The 23,733-nt window shown below is 40.8% G+C and overlaps 1 protein-coding gene across 2 annotated transcripts in view; it reads right to left on the reverse strand.

Moving 5' to 3' along the window:
- The window catches only part of afap1l1a (actin filament associated protein 1-like 1a), a 64,152-nt gene that overhangs the window by 32,860 nt on the left and 7,559 nt on the right, over positions 1-23,733 (reverse strand). Inside the window, exon 1 of one of the 2 annotated variants that reach the window (XM_033974537.2) lies at positions 7,538-7,738. The exons of the other annotated variant lie outside the window; for it this stretch is intronic. Within the exon in view, the coding sequence (XP_033830428.1) occupies positions 7,538-7,568 (31 nt within the window). The 5' untranslated portion in view covers positions 7,569-7,738. Of the gene's footprint in view, positions 1-7,537; positions 7,739-23,733 lie in introns of those variants that run through there. 2 annotated transcript variants of the gene reach the window in all.

Genomic DNA, 23,733 nt, shown 5'->3' on the forward strand with positions numbered 1-23,733 from the left:
GTCCATGGAAATGATGGAAAAGCCACAGAGTGCAGCTTTAAGTCACGCCCTGCAGACTACAGAGCGGCGAGGGATTCGTACGTGAGTGGGATGAATATTGGCTCGTTCGCTGTCGTCCCGGAGCCAAACATTTCAGCTGTTTGGACACGGAGTGGGCTTCCCCTAAAACTGAGGTCGTCAAACTTCATCTGGAGTGACTCATTCAGCCCCGAGAAAACGACCGAAAACTGAAACGAGTCAGCAATAAACCCAGAACGGCTTTCAAGGAACAAAACCACACACATTTTATCTATTTAAGCATCTCTAACTGGGCCAAAACAAGTAAAAAAAGCTGTTATTTTTTGTAGAATCTGGCAACGCTGCAGAATAAACCCACCCCGAGTCCCTCAAGTCTTACGTTACAAATCTCTAACACTCAAAAACATCGTCCAAGTCTTTAAATCTTTTACGTCTTTCGTGTCTTTTTATCTTAAGATGTCGAGATATTTGTGGAGGGAGTTGTTTGAATCAAAGCGTTGCCAGAAAAAACACATTTTCGGTCCAGTCACCTGAGGCAAACTACACGGCGTTTCCTCAAAGCGCTGTGTAAACAACAGGGATGAAGTTTTATTAAAAAGAAAAAGAGAATCGTTTTGGCTGTTTTTCCTTCACTTTAATGTTAAATGTTCAGGTTCAGATGAGGCTCGAGGTGACGTCTTAATAACATCCTCATGAAGCCAAGTAGGTACAGGACCCTCCACCAGAAACGTTACGTAGTACAGCTTTAAGAATTTTTGGGGCGTCAACCTATAGATTGTATGCATAAATGGACGTAGCTAACCTGCTAGCCGCCACGTTTCAAATCAGTCTCGTCATTTTGGTCTTAAATGTTCGTATTAACCCTCTACATGATCCTGGGGTTCTTTTTTTTTTTTTTTTTTTAAGTTATTTTGAGTTATTTATTTATTTATTTTTTGTTATTTTGAGGGGGGGGGGTTAATTATTATTTTGAGTTTTTTTTGTTGCTATTTTATTATTTTTTTTTATTATTTTGAGTTTATTTTTATTTATTTATTTTTGTTATTTTTTGTTTATTTTTTGTTTATTTGAAAAACTGTGTCCTCTCTCTGTACCTGCTGCTGTCAGACTCATTTTGGTCTTAAATGTTCGGATTAACCCTCTACATGATCCTGGGGTTCATTTTTATTTTATTTTTTAAAGTTGTTTTGAGTTTATTTTTATTTTAAATTTGGTTTTTTGGGTTTGTTTTTTTTTAGTTATTTTGAGTTATTTTTTTTTGTTATTTTGAGGATTTTTTTTTTTAAGTTATTTCGAGGTTTTTTTATTATTATTTTTTTATTATTTTGAGTTTATTTTTATTTATTTTTTTTGTGTTATTTTTAGTTTATTTTTTGTTTATTTGAAAACCTGTCTCCTCTCTCTGTCTCTGCTGCTGTCAGACTCATTTTGGTCTTAAATGTTCGTATTAACCCTCTACATGATCCTGGGGTTTTTATTTCACTTTTGTGTCTGTAAATCAAGATATGAACATTAATAACAGACAAATCCGGCGCCTTCTTTCCCCCGAGGTCGCTCCCGTTAGCGTTAGCAACAAGTTTGATTGACAGCGTTGCTAAGAGTCCGCGTCGTGCTAAACCAGTAGCGTTTCGGGGGCGGAAAGGGGCGTTACCTTCAACAGTAGACACGGGACGATATGAAATTTGGTGTCACGATTATCACGGTCAAAATAACTGCGATTAACGATAATATCATGATAATTATTGTTGCTGACAGTTTAAAAATGTTCTGGATATAACACTGCGGATTTCAGACTGTAGAGCGCACCTGAGTATAAGTCGCACCAGATAAATTTGAAAAGAAATCTGCTTGTCTCCATGGAAAAAGATAAGTTTAACGACTTAATTCCGAACTGTGGAACATTCCAACGAAGCAATAACATCCCCATGAAGACAAATAGGTACAGGACCCTCCACCAGAAAAGTTACGTAGCACGGCTTTAAGAATTTTTTGGGTTCTAAATCAGACTCATCATTTTGGTTTTAAATGTTCGTATTAACCTGCTCTACATGATCCTGAGGTTTTTTGTTTTTTTTTAGTTATTTTGAGTTTATTTTGATTTATTTTATTTTTTAAGTTATTTTGAGTTTATTTTTATTTATTTATTTGTTGATTTTGGTTATTTAATTTTTTTTTTTGTTTGTTTTTAGTTATTTTGAGTTTGTTTTTGTTTGTTTTTTTGGTCATTATTTTTATTAATTAATTAATTTATTTAGTTATTTTGAGTTTATTTTTATTTATTTTATTTGTTGATTTAGGTTATTTTAAGTTTTTTTTTGTTATTTTGGGGTTGGTTTTTTTTTGGTTATTATTTGTTTTTATTTATTTATTTATTTATGTAGTTATTTTGATTTTTATTTATTTTTTTGGTCATTTTGAGTTTATTTTTTTATTTATTTATTATTTTTATTTTTTTAAAGAAAATGCATTTTGTTCATATATAAGTCGCGCCTGAGTATAAGTCACAGGTTTTTATGTTGTAACTTGAGATATTTACACAGAAAGACGTTTATTTTATTTTATTTATTTATTTTTTTCAAACTGTGCCTGAAAATCGGCACCAACGTCACATCAACACGAGATGAACACACCTGCAGGTTTAGAAAATAAAACAGCACCAACACGAACCATCTGCTTTTATTTCCTCTGAAGGATTTTGTCGACTCGCGGTGACGTCTTAAAGGGCCGGCGTTCTGATCTGTGATGTCGTTTCCTCGACGCAAACAGACCTGGAGTTGTGTTTTGTTTCAGGATTAAAGCTCATAAGAGTTCATTTTGTGTAATCTAGCGGCTTTAAACTGTTTCTTTCTCGCACGTCGCCGACTCGGGCGATAAACGCTGGACACATTCCTCGAGTGATGGAGCGAATGTGACTCTATTGTGTCGACAGAGTTTGTTTAACAGATCAGACAAAAGGTTTAAGAACCAGAGGGACGCAACAGCAACAGGAACAGAAAACAAAGAGAGGAGAGACAGATGAAGAGAGACAGAGAGGAGGAAGAGAGGAGAGATGGAGGAGGAGAGAGAGAGGAAAAGAGACAAGAGGAGGGACAGGAGGAGGAGAGAGAGAGGAAAAGAGACAGGAGGAGGAGAGAGAGAGGAAAAGAGACAAGAGGAGGAGGAGAAGGGGAGGAAACGTAGAGAAGAGGAGAGACAGAGTGGAGGAGAGACAGGAGGAAGAGAGACAGAGAAGGAGAGCCGGGGGAGAGACAGAAGGAGAGAGAGAGGAGACAAGAGGAGGAGAGGAGACAGAGGAGGAGAGACAAGGGGAGGAAAGATAGAGAAGAGGAGAGAGAGGAGAGACAGAGGAGACAGAGTGGAGGAGAGACAGGAGGAAGGGAGACAGAGAAGGAGAGACGGGGGAGAGACAGAAGGAGAGAGAGAGGAGACAAGAAGAGGAGAGAGAGAGGAGGAGGGGAGACAGGAGGAGAGACAAGAGGAGAGACAGAGGAGAGACAGGAGGAGGAGAGACTAGAAGAGGAGAGGCAGAGGAAGAGAGGAGGAGAGACAGAGGAGGAGAGACTAGAAGAGGAGAGGCAGAGGAGGAGAAAGAGAGGAGGAGAGAGTGGAGGAGAGACAGAGGAGAGAGAGAAGAGATAGAGGAGAAGAGAGAGAAGGAGAGATAGAGAGACAGGAAAGAGAGAGGAGAGACAAAGGAGGAGAGACAGAGGAGGTGAGAAAAGAGGAGTAAAGACAGAGAAGGAAAGACAGAAGGAGAGACAAGAGAAGAAGAGACAGAGAGGAGGAGAGACAGGAGCGAGAGAAGAGACAGAGAAGGAATGATAGAAGAGGAGAGATGAGAAGGAGAGAGAGGGGAAGAGAGATAAGGAGAGAGAGAGAGACAGATTAGGAGCGAGAGAGGAGGTGAGAGGGAGGAGGAGAGACAAATACAGAGGAGTAGAGACAGGAGGACAGACGGAGGAGGAGAGACAGAGAAGTAGACACAGAGGAGGAGAGACAGAGGAGTGGGAGAGAGAGGAGAAACACAGACATAGAGGAGTAGAGACAGAGGAGAGACAGATAGAGGAGGAGAAACACAGAGACAGAGGAGTAGAGACAGACGGAGGACAGACACATGAAGGAGGACAGACAGAGGAGTAGACAGAGTAGGAGAGACAGTAGAGACAGAGGAGGAGCGGAGGAGGAGGAGCGGTGGAGGAGGAGGAGCGCCTGCACTAACACGCCGCTCACACTGATCTGAAGAGTCACATGACCTCAGCTCAAAGGTCATGTGGTTTTCCCTCATTTTTCATCTGGAAAAGTAAAATCGGGATCATCCATCAGAGACTTTAGAGACGCACCTCCAGGTCTGCAGCACACACCACTGCACACACACACACACACACACAATCACACACACACACACACACACAGGGGGAGTGTCCTGCCCAACGACACAACAACAGCATCCACCTGAGGGAGCTGGAATCGCACCAACAACCTGTGGATCCGTGGATGTGACCAATCGACCGATGACGTTTATGTCGAGGGCGAGAATCGAATCAGCGTCATTAGTTTCAACATTATCATTTATCGTTTATATTTACGTTACTTTACAGCGATATATCGAACTTCAAAATGTGTTAACGTGACAGATCTACACACAGAGCTTTATTTTAACACTTCAATGTGATTTCTTAACTGCAGAAAACGCCGTCAAAGGTTTGTGACGGAGTTTGTAGTAAACTTCGGGCAAAATAATCTAAATCGGCCAAACGATATCGGCAGATCTTATCGGTCAACGGTTGCTCTGGATTCTAAAACATGAAAAACACCATCTCCAACCGTCTTTCACTTTGAAGTTTGATATATCGCTGAAGTAAATAGACAATAAACGATAATACTGAAACTCATTTACGCCACTGACGCAAACAACGAGCAGATTTGAACCATAAATCTACAATATTGTTAAAAATCATGAGCTGCAGTGAATAAACAGCAGAATTAAACACTTAAGTCGTTAGTTTGAGTCTGTAATGAGTCAGACAACTTCTCAAATATGCTCATAAAACCAAAACATAACCAGAAAAATTTACCCCAAACGATATAGTTCCATGTTTCATATATCATAGACTGTATACCTTAGCAACGCTGTCAATCAAACCTGTTGCTAACGCTAACAGGAGTGACCTCGGGAAAGACGTCGCCTGATTTGTCTGTTTTTAATGTTCATATCTTGATTTACAGACACAATAGTGAAATAAAAACCCCAGGATCATGTAGAGGGTTAATACGAACATTTAAGACCAAAATGAGTCTGACAGCAGCAGTTACAGAGAGAGGACACGAAAAACAAAAAAATAAACTCAAAATAACAAAAAAATATATATATAAATAAATAAAAATTAAACAGATTTACTCCAAAACTAAAACAACAACAAAAAACTCAAAATAAAAAAAACTCAAAATAACAAAAAAAAAGTAAAAAAAACCAAAAACAAAACAAAACAAAACCTCAAAATAACTAAAAAAAAAAAAAAGTGGAAAAAATTTACTCAAAATAACAAAAAAAAAACCCAGGATCATATACAGTGGGTCTGACAGCAGCAGTTACAGAGAAAGGGGACACAAAAAATAAACTTGAAATAACAAAAAAACAACAACAAACAAACAAAAAAAAACATAAAAATTCAAAAATTAACACAAAATAACTTAAAAAATAAATAAATAAATAACTAAAATAACAAAAAAGGCATGAAAAAAAACCCTCAAAAAAATAAAAAAAAATAAAAGAATAAAATGAACTCAAAATAACTCAAAAACCTCAGGATCATGTAGAGGGTTAATATGAACATTTAAGACCAAAATGACGAGTCTGACAGCAGCAGGTACAGAGAGAGGACACAGTTTTTCAATAGAAAGTGAACTGGAGCCAGAGTAGAAGGAACGCGGCGGCTAGCGGGTTAGCTACGTTCATTTATATATACAGTCTATGGGTTGAACATGTAAACTGATGTAATAAGACTAGTCACTGGTCATAGTCGGGTCAGAAAGTCTCGTAATGTTTGAGGTATTTTTAAAAATCTGTATTAGAAGTAAAAAAGTTGGCTCAGTGAATCGCGAGTAGTTGGGATCTTGACGATGCAAACTAAACATTTACATATAAAAACTGGACTAACTATTCAGATAGAGTTGGTAATCTATATAAAATGTAAATGTCTGAAAAGCTACAGAGAATTTTCAGAGCGTTTGAGATTCCGGTCTATTTCAAACCTACAAACACTTTAAGACAAAAACTGGTTCAGACAAAGAACAAAACCCCGAGACATAAACAAAACAATGAGGTCTATTCCATTCAGTGTAGTGAAAAAACTAAACAGCCGCTCCATAAGAGAATGAACCGACACAAGAGCAGCTCAGGACAACAATCTGCGGTTCATCTCCATCTCAAAGACACTAAACACTCCTTTGAAGAGAGTGAGGTTCAGATCTGAGCCAGAGAAAAGAAATGGTTTAAGAGGAGAGTTAAAGAAGCTATATAACTAAGCTCAGACCCAAAGCAAACAAAGGAAACAAAGAGAGCAATAGAGCCAGGATGCAAATAGGTGCGAAAAACACCCATTAAGAGTTGAAGGAATATGCTAAAAATGACTCAGGCACAGTGCACAAGTAGCTAAATGGACCTAGCCAACAAATAAAAACTGTAAACAATAGGGGTTTTTTTAAGTTTCAGTGTCGTTAGCGCCTCCTTCAGACAGACATAAGGCAGCGTCCTGGAGTAATCTGACCAGAACTGAAGAAGCGGCTTGGACGAGCAGTGAAACGTCTTCACTTTTACAACTTTTTGTCCTGTTGACAGATTTTTACAGCTGACAAAAACACGCTAGTTCAGTATCTTTATGAAGGTAGAACGCAAGAAAACAAATAATCCTGTAATCCACAACAACACGCAATGAAAGACTGTCTTATCCTTGGGTTTAAGTGTGATGAAAGATCTGCACGGCTGCCGACACAATTAACAATTCAAAACGAAATAAAAATCGCATGTATCGAATGGTGAAAAGTCCTCAAAATGGCTCCAGTAGCAAGAATCCGATGAAACCCCTGAACAGAAGCCAGTTAATGAGGTCCAATCATTTCGAAACCGTAAACCAAAACAACTGTGCACACGGACGCACAATAGTAGCTACCACATCCCCACGGCGACTCTGCAAGTTTCAAAAATCCAATTCCTCCAAATTCCCACAAATCAGCAGAAATTCCCAGCTCACAATAAGTTACATTTTTCCGTAGCCGCGGAGTCGTTTCCCCAACACTGCATCATTATTTCTCCAGCATCCTAACGCGCCGGCACGCAACCCGAACCACCTGACCCCTCGCTCTCAAACGACGACTCTTCTCCAGCTAAAACTTAACTTCCTGAACTCGTAAACGCGAAAAATAAATAATAAATCTTGCGTGTAACTCCGGGAACGTCGCATTCGCTTTAAAAACTCGCCGAGCTGACAGTTTAGTGACAGTAAACGAAACTTGGACTTACTTTCAGCAGCAGTGGAGGAGAATCCCACCATTTTTCCAGTCAAAGGAAGAAGTAAAGAGCTTCATTCATACAGAAGCTGATGGGAAAAAGGAAAAAGGTCCCAGGTCGGAGGCACCGTGTGTGTTTCTGTGAAGTTAACTCCAGCACTGGTTCACACAGCCCACCGCTCCCTTCCTCCCTCTGATCTGTTATCTCCGGCTACCTCCTCTTTCTCTCTTTTTTTTTTCCCTTTAGGGGCAGAGCTGCACGTGAGGACTTGTGTGAGTGTGTGTGTGAGTGTGTTTGAGTGTGTGAGTGTGTATCCCCCTCCTCCTCCTGCCCCTGTAATCCCCGAGATCGTGTAGCACCTGGGAAAGACTTGCTATGTAAACACTAATACCTAACTCACATTCTTTATTAGCTCGTGTTCGGGGCTGGAGCGTGTTATTAACCTGTAACTCGCTCGGGACAATAGAGTCTGGCGTTATAACCCGTCCTCTCTGAACCTAGCACAGCAGCGTTAAGATCCGGCGCAAAACAACACAAAAAAAGTGCATAAAGTGTATACAAGTTTAAGGTAAAAACACTACAGGATGATATCAACGCATACCACAGACTGAAAACAGCATTTATTTCTGTAAATCAAGCCAAAAAACCACGTTAAAAACACACACCGCTGCACAAAAAGCTGCACAGACACGATACGAAGTGCAATCTTACCAAACAAAACATGCAACAACACAATAGAACAATACGACACAAGTTAAACCAAAAATAACATGAGGCAGAGCAGATGCAGTCATGTTATGTTGTTATTTATTTCTAGAAATGACAGAATAATTTTGTATAAATGAAAATTCAAACTTTCTGGGCCAGTTAGGACCAGTAAATAGTTCAAACAGGATATCGACCGAACCGATATTTGTTAGCCGATATCTGATCCGGTTATTTCTCTCTGTATCGGTGCTGATCATCTGTTTATTCACACAGTCTGAATAAAGCTGTAAATGTGCGATACTTCTCCTCATGATGCTTCATAAAGAATTTCACAGGTTTGGGCTTCACATGTTTTCAAAAATAGAACGTAAATCAGGCAGCGCGCAAACTCTGTAAACTCTGATCAGTGTTTTTCCAAACCTGGACAAAAGTCAACAAATAGTTGAATTGTTGCCGATTTATAAATTGGTTTTGATCCAAACCCTGGTTAGTCCACACCTGTTTAATCCCATCAGCCCAGGTATCAGTTTGCACAGCTGTGAGTTCAGATTTCAGGTTCTACACGTCTATGTGCCTGTGGTTCATGAGGGTTTTCTGACCCAGGCCTGGTCAAATGTACTTCAACCCAAACAGACTGTGTAGGTGACAGATGATGAACAGGGCCCTGGAGACGATAAACAGACGATAAAGAAGAAAAAGCACTGAGGTTAACGTAACACTATTGTTACATGGTCACAGTTACATGTTTATAGTCACGTGGTTATAGTTACATGTTCATGGTTACATGTCATTGTTACATGGTTATAGTTACATGTCATTGGTACATGTTTATAGTCATTTAGTTATAGTTACATGTCATAGTTACATGTTCATGGTTACATGGTTATAGTTACATGTTTATAGTTACATGTCATAGTTACATGTTCATAGTTACATGGTCACAGTTACATGTTTATAGTCACGTGGTTATAGTTACATGTATATAGTTACATGTTTATAGTTACATGTCATAGTTACATGTTTATAGTCATGTGGTTATAGTTACATGTCATAGTTACATGTTTATAGTTACATGTCATAGTTACATGTTTATAGTCACATGGTTATACTTACAAGTCATAGTTACATGTTTATAGTTACATGTCATAGTTACATGTTTATAGTCATGTGGTTATAGTTACATGTCAGAGTTACACGTTCATAGTTACATGTTTATAGTCACGTGGTTATAGTTACATGTCATAGTTACATGTTCATATTTACATGTCAGAGTTACATGTTTATAGTAACATGGTTATACTTACAAGTCATAGTTACATGTTTATAGTTACATGTCACAGTTACATGTTTATAGTCACATGGTTATAGTTACAAGTCATAGTTACATGTTTATAGTCACGTGGTTATAGTTACATGTTCATGGTTACATGTCATTGTTACATGGTTATAGTTACATGTCATTGGTACATGTTTATAGTCATTTAGTTATAGTTACATGTCATAGTTACATGTTCATGGTTACATGGTTATAGTTACATGTTTATAGTTACATGTCATAGTTACATGTTCATAGTTACATGGTCACAGTTACATGTTTATAGTCACGTGGTTATAGTTACATGTATATAGTTACATGTTTATAGTTACATGTCATAGTTACATGTTTATAGTCATGTGGTTATAGTTACATGTCATAGTTACATGTTTATAGTTACATGTCATAGTTACATGTTTATAGTCACATGGTTATACTTACAAGTCATAGTTACATGTTTATAGTTACATGTCATAGTTACATGTTTATAGTCATGTGGTTATAGTTACATGTCAGAGTTACACGTTCATAGTTACATGTTTATAGTCACGTGGTTATAGTTACATGTCATAGTTACATGTTCATATTTACATGTCAGAGTTACATGTTTATAGTAACATGGTTATACTTACAAGTCATAGTTACATGTTTATAGTTACATGTCACAGTTACATGTTTATAGTCACGTGGTTATAGTTACAAGTCATAGTTACATGTTTATAGTCACGTGGTTATAGTTACATGGCATTGTTACATGTTTAGAGTTACATGTTCATAGTTACATGTCATAGTTACATGTTTAGAGTTACATGTTCATAGTTACATGTCATAGTTACATGTTTATAGTCACATGTTTATAGTTACATGTCATAGTTACATGTCATAGTTAACTGATCATAGTCGTGTGTTTTAAAGCTCGACTCTGAGGAAATCCAGACATCACATTTGTTTTTCTAGTGAAATGTTACTCAACATAAGGATAATGGTGTTGCAACATTTTAAGACAATAACTCCAGTAAAAGGAGGACACTGAGCCTGTGTCTCCAAACACGGCTCATTTTTCTGTCTCCTAAAAAAATCATGTCAAACCCTGATGAGAAATGTCTGTGCACAAGTCCAGACTCCTCAGCTCCACGTGGACGACTCGCCGCCTCGAGGCTCACGAGCCCCGGCACGAAACGCCACGCTGCCTGCAGTCACACTGGCATCACAGCGACACACACACACAGAAATAAAACACACACACATGCACACAGAAAATACACACACACATACACACAGAAAATACACACACACACACCCCCACACAGAAAATACACACACACACACAGAAAATACACACGCACACACAAATACACACACGCAAATACACATGCACACACACAAAAAATATACATGCACACACAGAAAATACACACACACACAGCATAGAGCACACATGCACACACACCCCCACACAAATACACATGCACACAAACACAAGCACATATGCACACAGAAAATACACACGCCCACACACACACATATACATGCACACAAACACACGCGTACACACACACAAATACACATGCACACGCGCAAAAAATATACATGCACACAAATACCCACACACACATGCACCCACACACACACTAAAAATACACACACCCATGCACACACACCCCCACACAAATACACACACAGAAAATACACACACACAAAGCACACACACACAAATACACACAAACACACACAAGCACACACACACCGCACACGGGCACCCTCACACACACACACACACACACACACACACACACACACACACAGAGGGACAGACCTTTGACCCTCACACTCCTGACTCACAGCTCTATCTTCAGTATTTGCTCAGATCAGACTCTGGGGGAGTCGAGGAGTCGGGTCATGTGATGTTTTTACTCCTTGTGTCTCTTTTCGCGCGTGTCCTTGAGGCTTAGGGGCGGTGATTAAAAAAACGCTGTGTATTGAAATGTGGCAGCTGCTTCCATCAGCGTTTAATGAGAATATATGAACTTGGCCTGTGGTTTTTGATGTTATGGTTTGTAATTTAGCTAAAGAGACAGAAACTGATGACAGAAAAGTAATTAGGTTTGTTTTTTCTATATGTATTTGGAGAAAAAATGTTTAACTGTGAGTGGATGTCTGTCTTGCTCTGCTATAAATCATCATTGTCCCAGCCCAGGAATTAACCGTCGAAGTCCCACAGCTATTTCTAAAAATCTGTTTTGAATAAGTGAAAATGATCGATTTCAGTGATCAATATTTTGCAAACACTTTAAAGGAGCTATATTACACAAAACTGACTCTTGTGTAGCTTTAAGTCATGTTCTAATGCTGTTTCCTCCTCAAAAACAGACCTGGAGTTGTGTTTTGTTTCATTCACACATGTTTGAGTCACACTTTATTATTATTTCCACCTTGTGATGTCATCAAGTGGTAGTTTCCAAGTTAACAGCTCCTTTTTTACATTTAGTTCAGAGGAGATTCGGCAATTCTAGAGGTGAAATGATCCAAATGATTTTAGAAATGAAGGTGTGTGGAGTTTAAAAACACTTCCTGTATTGCCACACGATGACGTCACAAGGTGGAACAGAGTGTTTTCTGTTCGAGAGAAAAACAAAACACAACCCCAGGTCTGTTTGTGACGAGGAAACGCCAGAAAACAGCGTAATATGGCCCCTTTAAGCCGCTCCCATATTTTTCGTTCCCATAAACACCGCACACATCCTGCTTTGCCCCGTCACGCTTTGCCACTCTCCTCCGAACTGTGACTAAACGCGACCTTTGACCTCAAGAGTCGTGCTGTGAAGCCTGAACTCACTTTGTGCCTTGGAAGTAGGTAAGGAAACAGTTCAATACAATCTGCAACAACGATGGAACTGGGGTCAGGACATAGACTGTTTATATAAATGGACGTAGCTAACCTGCTAGCCGCCGCGCTACAAACAGGAAGTGAGCGTGTACGCACTTCCTGCTCCATCGACTCTGGCTCCAGTTCACTTTCTATTGAAAAACTGTGTCCCCTCTCTCTGTAACTTTGGTCAATGGATTTGACCCTTTGTAAATCTGGCCCTTTTGAATAAATTAGAGTTGATTCTTGTTTTTTTTCCAGTTGAAATAACTCTAAACTTCCGCACACACACTTCCTGTTGGTCAGAGGTCACAGTGAGGCGTGAACTCTTCCAGACAAGCATCATAAAACAGAATAAAGGTACAAAGTTTATGTCTTTTTGATCAAAACCATAGACTGTTCATATAAATGGACATGGCTAATGTGCTAGCTGCTGCGTTACAAACAAGAAGAGAGCTAAAATGTCTTTAGTTTAGCGATGCACCCATTCTACTTTTCAGTTCTGCTACTCTTTTGAGCTTTAAGTCATGCTCTAATACTGTTAGCTTCTCAAAAAGTTGCTGTTTTTGTGGAAGTTGCTGGTGCGACTTATACTACAGAAAAAACTGTATTTTACTAATAAATAACTGTAAATGTTCAGATTTTTTTAATATTATAGCATTTTTCCACTTTCAAGTGACTCAAAGCGCTTTACACTTTTAAGGAACTACTCCACATCGATACAAAAGTACACACAGACACTGGGGGAGAGCTGCGTTAAGTGTCTTGCCCAAGGACACAACAACAGCGTTCATTAGTGGGAGCTGGAAATGCATCGCCAACATGACCGATGATGAACGGGATTCAAACCACCAACACTTTACAAACTCAGGATTTTACGAACCAAAACACTGTAGAACTCAAGGCCCGTGGGCCAAATGCGGCCCGCCACGTCATTTTGTGTGGCCCGCAAGAAAGTAAATTAAAAGGTACGACTGTTTTAAAATGTCAGTTTATCATTAGATACACAGTCAAACAGCCATTTTTTTCATATCTACGCAAATCCATCTGCAATATTTGTAACTTGAATAAGTCATAAATATAGAAATGGTTAATTAACAAGATAAAAACGCATTGACATTTATCTTACAGTTACATCTGGCCCTTTGAGAGCAACCATTTTGTTGATGTGGTCCTCCCCTGCTGTAGAACAACAAGAGCGTATCCTCAAATCGACCTGCTGCGTCAGTTCTTTACGTGCGAGTCGACTGGAGGTTTTATTCTGAAAAACCCAAACACAACGCTGAGATGACATTAACCCTTTAACCTCCAGCCTCTCCTCCACATCTCGCTTCACCAGATAAACTTGTGCACTTCAGCAAAACGAGGTCACGCTTTAAAAGTGGGTGGATTATAATTTCACATAGCTGGAGCCAAAACAAACTCCCAAAATGTGAGTTTACAAGATTATTCAGGTCGTACGGGCAAAGACCTGGGGCTGGAGTAGAGTAAAGGAGCAACGCACCTGAACGATACCGATCCTGGGTTGATATCCAAATTGGGCCTACGTCACACATGTTTAACACACAAGCAAACCTGCGTATTTAGGCTGAGTTCTTCTCTCAAACAGAAAACACTCTGTTCCACCTTGTGATGTCATCGTGTGGTGATACAGGAAGTGCTCCGCTGTGTTTTTAAACTCCACACACCTTCATTTCTAGAACTATTTGGATCATTTCAGCTCCCGGAATTGCAAATCTCTACTGAAACTTAAGGTAAAAGGAGCTGTTAACTTGAAAACTACCACTTCATGACATCACAAGGTGGAACGGAGTCTTTTCTGTTTGTAAATATGCAGGTTTGTGTGTTAAACATGTGAAAAGATGAAAAAAAACACAACTCCAGGTCTGTTTGTGATGAGAAAACGGCATTAGAACCAATCAAGTTCAACATTTACAACACACAAACAAACCTGCATATTTAGGCTGATTTCTTACCTCAAAACTGAAAACATTCTGTTCCACCTCGTGATGTCATCAAGTGGTAATACAGGAAGTGCTCCGCTGTGTTTTTAAACTCCATGCACCTTCTTTTCTAGAATTATTTGGATCATTTCAGCCCTGGAATTGCACATTTCTACTGAACAGAAAGTAAAAAAACGGAGCTATTAACTTGAAAACTACCACTTCGTGACATCACAAAGTGGAACGGTGTGTTTTCTGTTTGTAAATATGCAGGTTTGTGTGTTAAACATGTGAAACGATGAAAAAAAACACAACTCCAGGTCTGTTTGCAACGAGGAAACAGCATTAGAACAGAAAACGACGCAACACGGGCCCTTTAAACGTTATCTCAGAGTCACATTGAGGTTATCACAACAGCTCCTCTCATCTCGCACATAAAAGCTAGCCTGAAGAACTGACCTGTATAGCGGCTGCGTGTGCTTTCCCACCGCAGCCTGGTTTCTTTGTGCCCTGACAAAAGATGAGGTAAACCAGTACAACAGATGTGCTTGTGGTTGGTTTTATTGCGATACTCAAAGCAGCAGGACACGATGCCTGAGCTCTAACGATGACGCTGGCCTCCCACTCCGCACTCCTTTGGATTCCAGACATTTCCCGAGTGTGACGGCGCTGATCTACCCCCAACGCCAAACATGCCCGGGCAATTATAGGCCCATATCTGCAGGTTTTATACAAGGGACTTAGCGGGACTCGGTTCATTGGACAGAGAAGAAAAGAGGTGGATGGAGGTAACAGTGAGTCTGAGGGAAACAGAGAGAACATGCAAACTAACATTCACGACTCATCTGTAATTTTGCATTATGACAAAAATCTCTGTTACCATGGGCTTGTAGATGGTCCAAATAAGCTTCAATTCCAAAGTGAACCACTGGAGGTGCTATAATGCGGTTCATCTTTTGCTGTTTCCTGGATTTTTTTGAAGTTAAATTTTGCATGTTTTTTTCCATGCGTCCTGATTGGCTAAGGGCGTAGTATCAGCGTTATTTTTTACATTATTCTCTCTGTTTTTGTCTGTAAAACCCCTCACCACACACTTTATACACTTTTCTCACACAGGCGTTAACATTTTCTCACATTTCTCTCTCGTTTAAACTCTCTCAAAGTTCAAACCTTCGTAGGCGTCTTTGTCGGTGCAGAACGTTTCATCGACATTGTGGGTTTTGTCGGGGAGAAAACAAATCGCAAATGTACAGCACTTCAGAGTCACACTGCGATACAACGTTTATGTAAATTTGTCTGAACACATTCTGTACTGGACAGGAGACGCGGCACGGAGGAGACTGATGGACAATGGTCTACAGTCCAACAGCCAATCAGGACGCACGACACAATGGTCTACAGTCCAACAGCCAATCAGGACGCACAACACAATGCACGATCATACTCTGCAAAAAAGCATGAAAAATTACACAAAAAAATACGCGAAACAGCGACGCCGCGAAAGGTGAACCACGATATAGTGATAGACAAATGTATATCCATATAATCTACTTATATCTGCACATCTGCTTGTACAAAATCATGTTCCAAAGCGAAACCAATGAAATGTTTGGTAACTCTCTACACCTACGCCTAACGCTGCATCTGATTGGCCATTTTTCCTGTCGACCTGTATTTGAGCCAATTATTTATTTATTTGTATATTTATTTATGTATTATTTATTTATTTTACTTTATTAATTTTTTTTTTTATTTTACTTTATTTATGTATTTAGTTTACTTTGTTCAATTTTTTTATTCTATTTGTTTTTATTTTTTTTATTTTAAATTTAAAAAAGATCCCATGTCCAATTGTAGAACACAAATGTTTCTCTCTGAGGCTCGTGCAGGGATCGGCGTCGCGTCCAGGCCTCGTCTTGCTTCTGTTTACTTCCCAAAACAAAGGAAAGAAAAAAAATAAAAACCCTCTGCAGCTCCTCAGCGCTCCGGGTTCATGAGGCACGCTCCCGTTGTCACGACGACAGTGGAGACCGCGCCAGGGAAAGTCCGGTCGTTTGGATTTGAGGGAGGCGGCGGCGGCGGCGTGAAAACAGGTGTGAATCAAGCCTTAAAGAGCAGGGTACGTCATCTCCATGGAGACGTTATTGCCTCGTGTGGAATGTTCCATAGTGCGACATACGGTTTAGTTACTGTACCTCAAGTTACTGGTGAGACAAGCGCGTGCTCAGTAAGAATTTAATGCCATACTGTGGAGCATTCCAGACAAGGCAACATCTTTACGGGGATAAGAAGGTAAAAAGTTACACGGCGAATCTTCTCTAAATTGTTCTCTTTTACAAATACCTGAGCCAAAGTAAACAAGGATGTTACTCAGCCGCTTTAATGACACTTTAATCGTCTTAATTGTAATGTAGCCCACTGGAAACTCTCAAACACTGTGTAATTTAAAACCGATTTAAGTTTTCGTTCGGTTGTAAATCCAGCAGATCTCATCATTACACACCTGCCATGTTTGTCATTTGCAATTTCTGGCTCGCACTGACAAAAAAAACCTCAAAACAAACACGCAAACTATGTAAAAACCTGCTCTTTGTCTGAGGATTTACTGGTCGCGATTCCGGTCTATCACGGCGTAAACGTTCTCCAACCTTCGCACGCATCAAAGCCGACGTCTGAAGGTCACTCCGGCTCTGATCCCGGTGACCCACGACGTTCCCAACCCCGCCTCCCATTCACAATGCAGCCCTACAAACTCCGCTTCCTGCCCCACATCGTCTAACGCGCTGACCCACTGCACCGACTTACCCCCACGGAGATGCACTTCCTCCCCGTGTCCGTGACGTCGCGTATCTACGACAACCGTCTGTTTCCTCTTCCTGTCGTCAGTAACAGCGGCGGCGGTGGACCCGTATAAACCAGCGTGTGTGTCGACCCTATTCTCGGCGCATTAGATCTTTCACGAGATACGCTAAACCCGAGCCTCCCCTTTGACAAATTACAGGCCGCGTCGATATGCTATTCTCGCACATGCTTATTTGCGGAGACCCTCGAGAGAAGCAGTTCCTTTCTCAGGCCGTGAGAGCGCGGCGTGCGGCGACAACGGTGCAGCAGAAGCACGCGGGCAGTGAGCAAACGCGCGGCTTTTATTTGGTTGTAGGTTGTAAAGTTGAACAAATTGGAGCATCTCATGGAGGAACAGGGTCGACCAGCTGTGTTACTGAGACGCTGCAGGATATTGTAAAAAAAAACGAGCAGAAGTCGCAGTCCGGAACTTTTGATTTAATCTGATTCCATTCACAAACGTAGAAGTGATGAGGAAAAACGAGGCGTGGATGGATACTGTTTGATATTAAAACGATGTAAAAGGTGTAAAGACGGGACGAGACCATAAAGCAGGAGCGTCAAACACATTTTCACCAAGATATAATGTAAAATAAACTGCTTTTTTAACTTTCCGTATTTATTACTTATTCAATTTACAAATATCTGCGTCTGCATTTCCATAGACGTAAAAAAATATGACTTGGTATCTCCTGATAAACAGACAGTTCTACCTAATTTACCTTGTCGTGGGCCACATGTAATGACCTGGCGGGCCACATTTGGTCCACGGGCCTTGAGTTTGACACATGTGCTATAGAGTGTGAAAGAAGTGACTGAGTGAGCGTGACGTCACCCACAGCGTTCAGCTCCAGTCAAATGAAGCTCATCGAGGCCAGAGCAGGTATAGCGGCGAATTTGGAGCAGAGTTTGATATTTGGAATTCCGACCGCGAGTATCATAGCAACCAAAGAGCCAATCAGGAGCGAGGATGTGGAAGGTAACACCCCTACCTACCGCTTAGTAATGCTGTCAATCAAATCTGTTGCTAACACTAGCGGGAGTGACCTCTGGGAAAAATTTGTTCATGTTCATATCTTGATTTACAGACACAAAAGTGAAAAAAAAACCCCAGGATCATGTGGAGGGTTAATACGAACATTTAAGACAAAAATGAGTCTGACAGCAGCAGAGACAGAGAGAGGACACAGATTATCAATAAAACGTCCCTCGCTACATCGTGGTTCACCTTTCGCGGTCTCGCTGTTTCACGGATTATTATTATTTTTGTTTTTCATGATTTTTTCCAGTGTATGATCGTGCATTGTGTCGTGCGTCCTGATTGGCTGTTGGACTGTAGACCATTGTGTCCTGCGTCCTGATTGGCTGTTGGACTGTAGACCATTGTGTCGTGCGTCCTGATTGGCTGTTGGACTGTAGACCATTGTGTCGTGCGTCCTGATTGGCTGTAGGACTGTAGACCATTGTGTCGTGCGTCCTGATTGGCTGTTGGACTGTAGACCATTGTCCATCAGTCTCCTCCGTGCCGTGTCTCCTGTACAGTACAGAATGTGTTCAGACAAATTTACATAAACGTTGGATCGCAGTGTGACTCTGAAGTGCTGTACGTTTGCAATTTGTTTTCTCCCCGACAAAACCCACAATGTCGATGAAACGTTCTGCACCGACAAAGACGCCTACGAAGGTTTGAACTTTGAGAGAGTTTAAACGAGAGAGAAATGTGAGAAAATGTTAACGCCTGTGTGAGAAAAGTGTATAAAGTGTGTGGTGAGGGGTTTTACAGACAAAAACAGAGAGAATAATGTAAAAAATAAAGCTGATACTTCACGGATTTCACCTATTGCGGGTTATCTGTCTATGGTTTTGACTCAGTGCCTTGGTGGAGGTCTCATTTCTAGTTTGCGTCTTTATTTGGAGTGAATGATAGAATATAACGACGGTTCGCGCATCAGGCCACAGTCATTACTCTGTCAGACGGAGAAACCCATTAGACCTGTTCAAAACGCAGCGTGTCTCTGCCGCCAAAGTGCAGTCTGGGTTATGACCTCGCGTTTGTTCACCTGCGTCTTTACCCCGTCTGCCTCGGCTCAGATCAATGCAACAAACGGCGAGGGCATTTTCAGGTGAGAGCGGCCATTTTGTGTCATTAAGTCCATCACTGGTTAAATGTTATTAAATATACAAGGGACAAAATGGACTCTTGTGAGATTTAAGTCATGTTTTAATCCTCAAAAACAGACCTGGAGTTGTGTTTTGTTTCATTCACACATGTTTAACACGCAAATCCTGCACATTTAGGCTTCTCTGACACGGAAAATGCTCTATTCCACCTTGTGATGTCATAAAGTGGTAGTTTTAACAGCTCCTTTTTACCGTTAGTTCAGTAGAAATTGGCAATTCCAGCGTTGAAATGAACCAAATGATTCTAGAAATGAAGGTGTGTGGAGTTTAAAAACACAGCGGAGCACTTCCTGTATCACCACACGATGACATCACAAGGTGGAACGGAGCGTTTTCAGTTCGAGAGAGAAGAACACAGCCTAAATATGCGAGTGTGAATGAAACAAAACACAACTCCAGGTCTGTTTGTGACGAGGAAACAACATGAGAACAATATGGCCGCTTTAAAACAAATATCCTACGTTTAGAACAGGGAAAAAGTCCTCAAAATGGCGCCTATAGATGGACGCAGAAACCCATGAGCACAGATCTATTGCTGATTTACAGATGATGTTTTTATTTTTTAACGCCCTCCTGCAGAAGTTGATTTTCTTCAGGTTAAACGCACGTATTACTTGCACTTCCTGTATTACCACATGATGACATCACAAGGTGGAACAGAGTGTTTTCAGTTTGAGAGAAGAACTCAGCCTAAATATGCAGGTTTTTTTTTTTTTTTGTGTTAAACATGTGTGAATGAAACAAAACACAACTCCAGGCCTGTTTGTGATAAGGAAACATTAGAACATAGCGTAAAATCAACACTTTAAGTATTACATATGTTGTGTTTGTTCATTCAAATCAGGAAAAATGCGTTTTCTTTGCCAAATATTTCAGTCGGAGCTGGAATCTTTCGTTGTAATCAGTCCAAAAGCTGCTGCACGCACACACACACACGCACACACACACGCACACACGCACACACACGCACCGCTCACAACGCCCGCGAGTTCGTTTAATTAAATATAATTATATGATTAATGACCCTCTGATGCCGAGAGTCGCCCCCAATAAAAGACAGAGAGGCAGCCTCAAACGAGACCCGACAGCTGAACAATTTAGCGCAAAGCCGAGGTCAAAGTTCAAAGTTCAGAGACCAGACCACGATCCGCTCTCCTCCCATTTCATTTTTCATATTTGAGCCCGAACAGGACAGAGACTTGAGTCAGGCAGCTGTCACACAAAGACCCTACAGTTACACTATTATCCAGATCTGCCCCGATGCCCCTGCGCCATGACATCACCACGAAGATATGCCCCCCCCCCCCCACGGCGGCGAAGACGGGGGTTTGGTAAAGTGGAAGTGTCCCCCGTTCTCCTGAGACTGAGCTCGTCGATTTTATGACTTTTTCACAGCGAAAGAGTCAAACGTAGACGATGAAACCGAACCAAATAACAAAACAATTTTAAAAATGCTTCGAGACGTTTTTCAATTTGATTAACCTACGCCATCTTTACCTCCGTCAGCGCGAATCGAGTGTTTATGTATCAGAGGTGGAGGCGGGTACGATTCCCCCGACAAAAACCCACAATGTCGATGAAACGTTCTGCACCGACAAAGACGCCGACGAAGGTTTGAACTTTGAGAGAGTTTAAACGAGAGAGAAATGTGAGAAAATGTTAACGCCTGTGTGAGAAAAGTGTATAAAGTGTGTGGTGAGGGGTTTTACAGACAAAAACAGAGAGAATAATGTAAAAAATAAAGCTGATACTTCAAGATTTCGCCTATTACGGGTTATTTTTAGACCGCTGCACTTCAAATAACAATTTCTACCGTGTCTTAAAGCTGCACTGTGTAGCTTTTCTGGTAGAGGGTCTTGTCTCCATGGAGATGTTACGGTTTTGCCTTGATTATTCCACAGTATGGGGAAAAACGTAGTCATTCCTATACTGTTATATTGGGTGACCGTATCCATTGATCCACAGGTTGGCGGTGCAATTCCAGCTCAAACAGATGATTCCTGCTGTTGTGTCCTTGGGCAAGACACTTAACCACGTCGCCCCCTAGTGTCTGTGTGCACCGGTGTGTGAATGTGTGAGTGGTTTCTTGATGTAAAGCGTTTTGAGCGACTTGAAAGTGGAAAATCGCTGTATAAAAATGTCGCCGTTTACCATTTTACCATCGGAATGGAGACAGTTAATGGTCAGATCTACGGAGAAGCGAGACTACGCTAATTTGATCATCATATTTTATTGTTTTTCGTTGCTCAAAATAAGCGTTGCACTCACGGAAGCCGGTATATGCGGCAAAACGTCACGCATTTATCAAGAAATCTGCATGTGGAGCAGCTATTCTCCACCATGAACTACCGTAAATTTCAGACTATGACCTGAATATGAGCCGCACCAGCTAAATTTGAAAAGTAAATCAATTTTGTACAAATATAAGCCGCACCTGAATATAAGTTTTTGTGTTGTAACATGTGATATTTACACAGAAAGATGTTACACAGAGTTTTTTTGTTTTAATTTAGGAACTTTTTTAATTTAGTTACTTTAATTTCTTTTTTTTTTTTTTTTTTTTACTGTGTCTGAAAAGCATCAGTTCATAATCTTTCCCCATGTGTCACTTTTGCATATACTGTTAGAGCGCCCCCCAGTGGCCGTTAGGCAGTAAAAATCTTTAAATTATCCGCAAATCAAAGTGTGGGAAAAAAGTAGCGGCTTATAGTCAGAAATTTACGGTACATAAAAACAAAAAACCTCACAGACGACAGCTACAGTCCTGCGGAACGACGAAAGTGACTTCATGCAGCCCCGATTTGAGACGCTGTGCAGAGGATCAGGAGCAGAAGTCCCATTAAACAGCTCAAATACAAATTTATACAGATATTTAGCAAATATTTTTCTTTTTTTTTGCGACATAGTGCTTTTTTTCCAGCTGATTTTCTTTTTTTATTCAGGTCAGGGCTGCACGACACGCTCTAAAAAGGACGACGGCTCACGGTATTTTTTGTTTGCGACGTGGATCGTTTAAATTCTGTTTTTTATTCATTTGAAACACTACAGATGTTTAAACAAAGCGTAAAGTTTTAAAAAAGCAGTGTCGTGGCTCCTAGTGTTTTCTTTTCCGTGCAAACCGGGTCAAAATGGCTCTTTGCGTGTTAAAGTTTGAAGAATAATAAATAAATATATTTTTGTATTAGATTCGAGCTGTAGTTTCTATTCAAAGTCCATTTCTTTGACCAAACCACATCTTCCTCTGGACAAAGCTCTGCCCTCTGCTCTAAAAAAGTCTAAAAAAGAGTGGATCTTATGACTCTCGTCCCATGTTACACCCAGGGTCAGTCTTAAGGACAATGGCGTAAGTGTCGGGGGCGTCGCATCGTCCACCCTATGTACGATATCACCATGGAAACCGACTTAAACATAGTGCAGGCCCCGCCCACGCTCCCCTCTCTCTAACACGAGGGGACGCGTCAGTGTGAAACGGAGCCGTGTCCTCGTCGCTCCGGGTTAAAAAGGGGAATTCCACTTTTTACGCCGAAGCTGCCGCACAATTATCCGGGATTTACGGCTCGCGCGGGACAAGAGCCGCTCGTACATCAGGTTTAATTCACTGTTTGGTTTGCGCGAGCCTGAGGTAAAAGCGAGAACGAGGCTGAAGACGTCAACGGTGATGAAATGAAAAAACATCAAAGTGTGAACAGAGAGGGGAGAAGGGGAGGGGCATTCAGAATGTTTTGATAGAGAGAATGATTAAAGCTGAAAAAGACGTAAAGAACTGGAGTGAGCAGCGTCACTTAAAGGTCCTATATTACATAAAATGGACTCGTGGAGCTTTAAGTCGTGTTCTAAACCTGTTTCCTCCTCAAAAACAGACCTGGAGTTGTGCTGAGGATTAAAACAGATCAGAAACAGAGTAATACGGGCGTTTAAATCAGTGTATAGTTTACTACTACTAGATACTTTTGGCCAAACACCAAAGAACATCTCCTGAACAGAGTCAGGACTAAACCAGGACTAACCCAGGACTAACCCAGGACTAAATCAGGACTAAACCAGGACTAAACAAGGACTAAACTAGGACTAACCCAGGACTAACCCAGGACTAAATCAGGACTAAACCAGGACTAAACCAGGGCTAAAACAGGACTAAACTAGGACTAAACCAGGACTAAACCAGGACTAAACCAGGGCTAAACCAGGGCTAAAACAGGACTAAACCAGGACTAAACCAGGGCTAAACCAGGACTAAACCAGGACTAAACCAGGGCTAAAACAGGACTAAACTAGGACTAAACCAGGACTAAATCAGGGCTAAACTAGGACTAAACCAGGACTAAATCAGGGCTAAACCAGGACTAAACCAGGA

Source organism: Periophthalmus magnuspinnatus, chromosome 10, assembly GCF_009829125.3.
Source record: "Periophthalmus magnuspinnatus isolate fPerMag1 chromosome 10, fPerMag1.2.pri, whole genome shotgun sequence".
Taxonomy (NCBI): domain Eukaryota; kingdom Metazoa; phylum Chordata; class Actinopteri; order Gobiiformes; family Gobiidae; genus Periophthalmus; species Periophthalmus magnuspinnatus.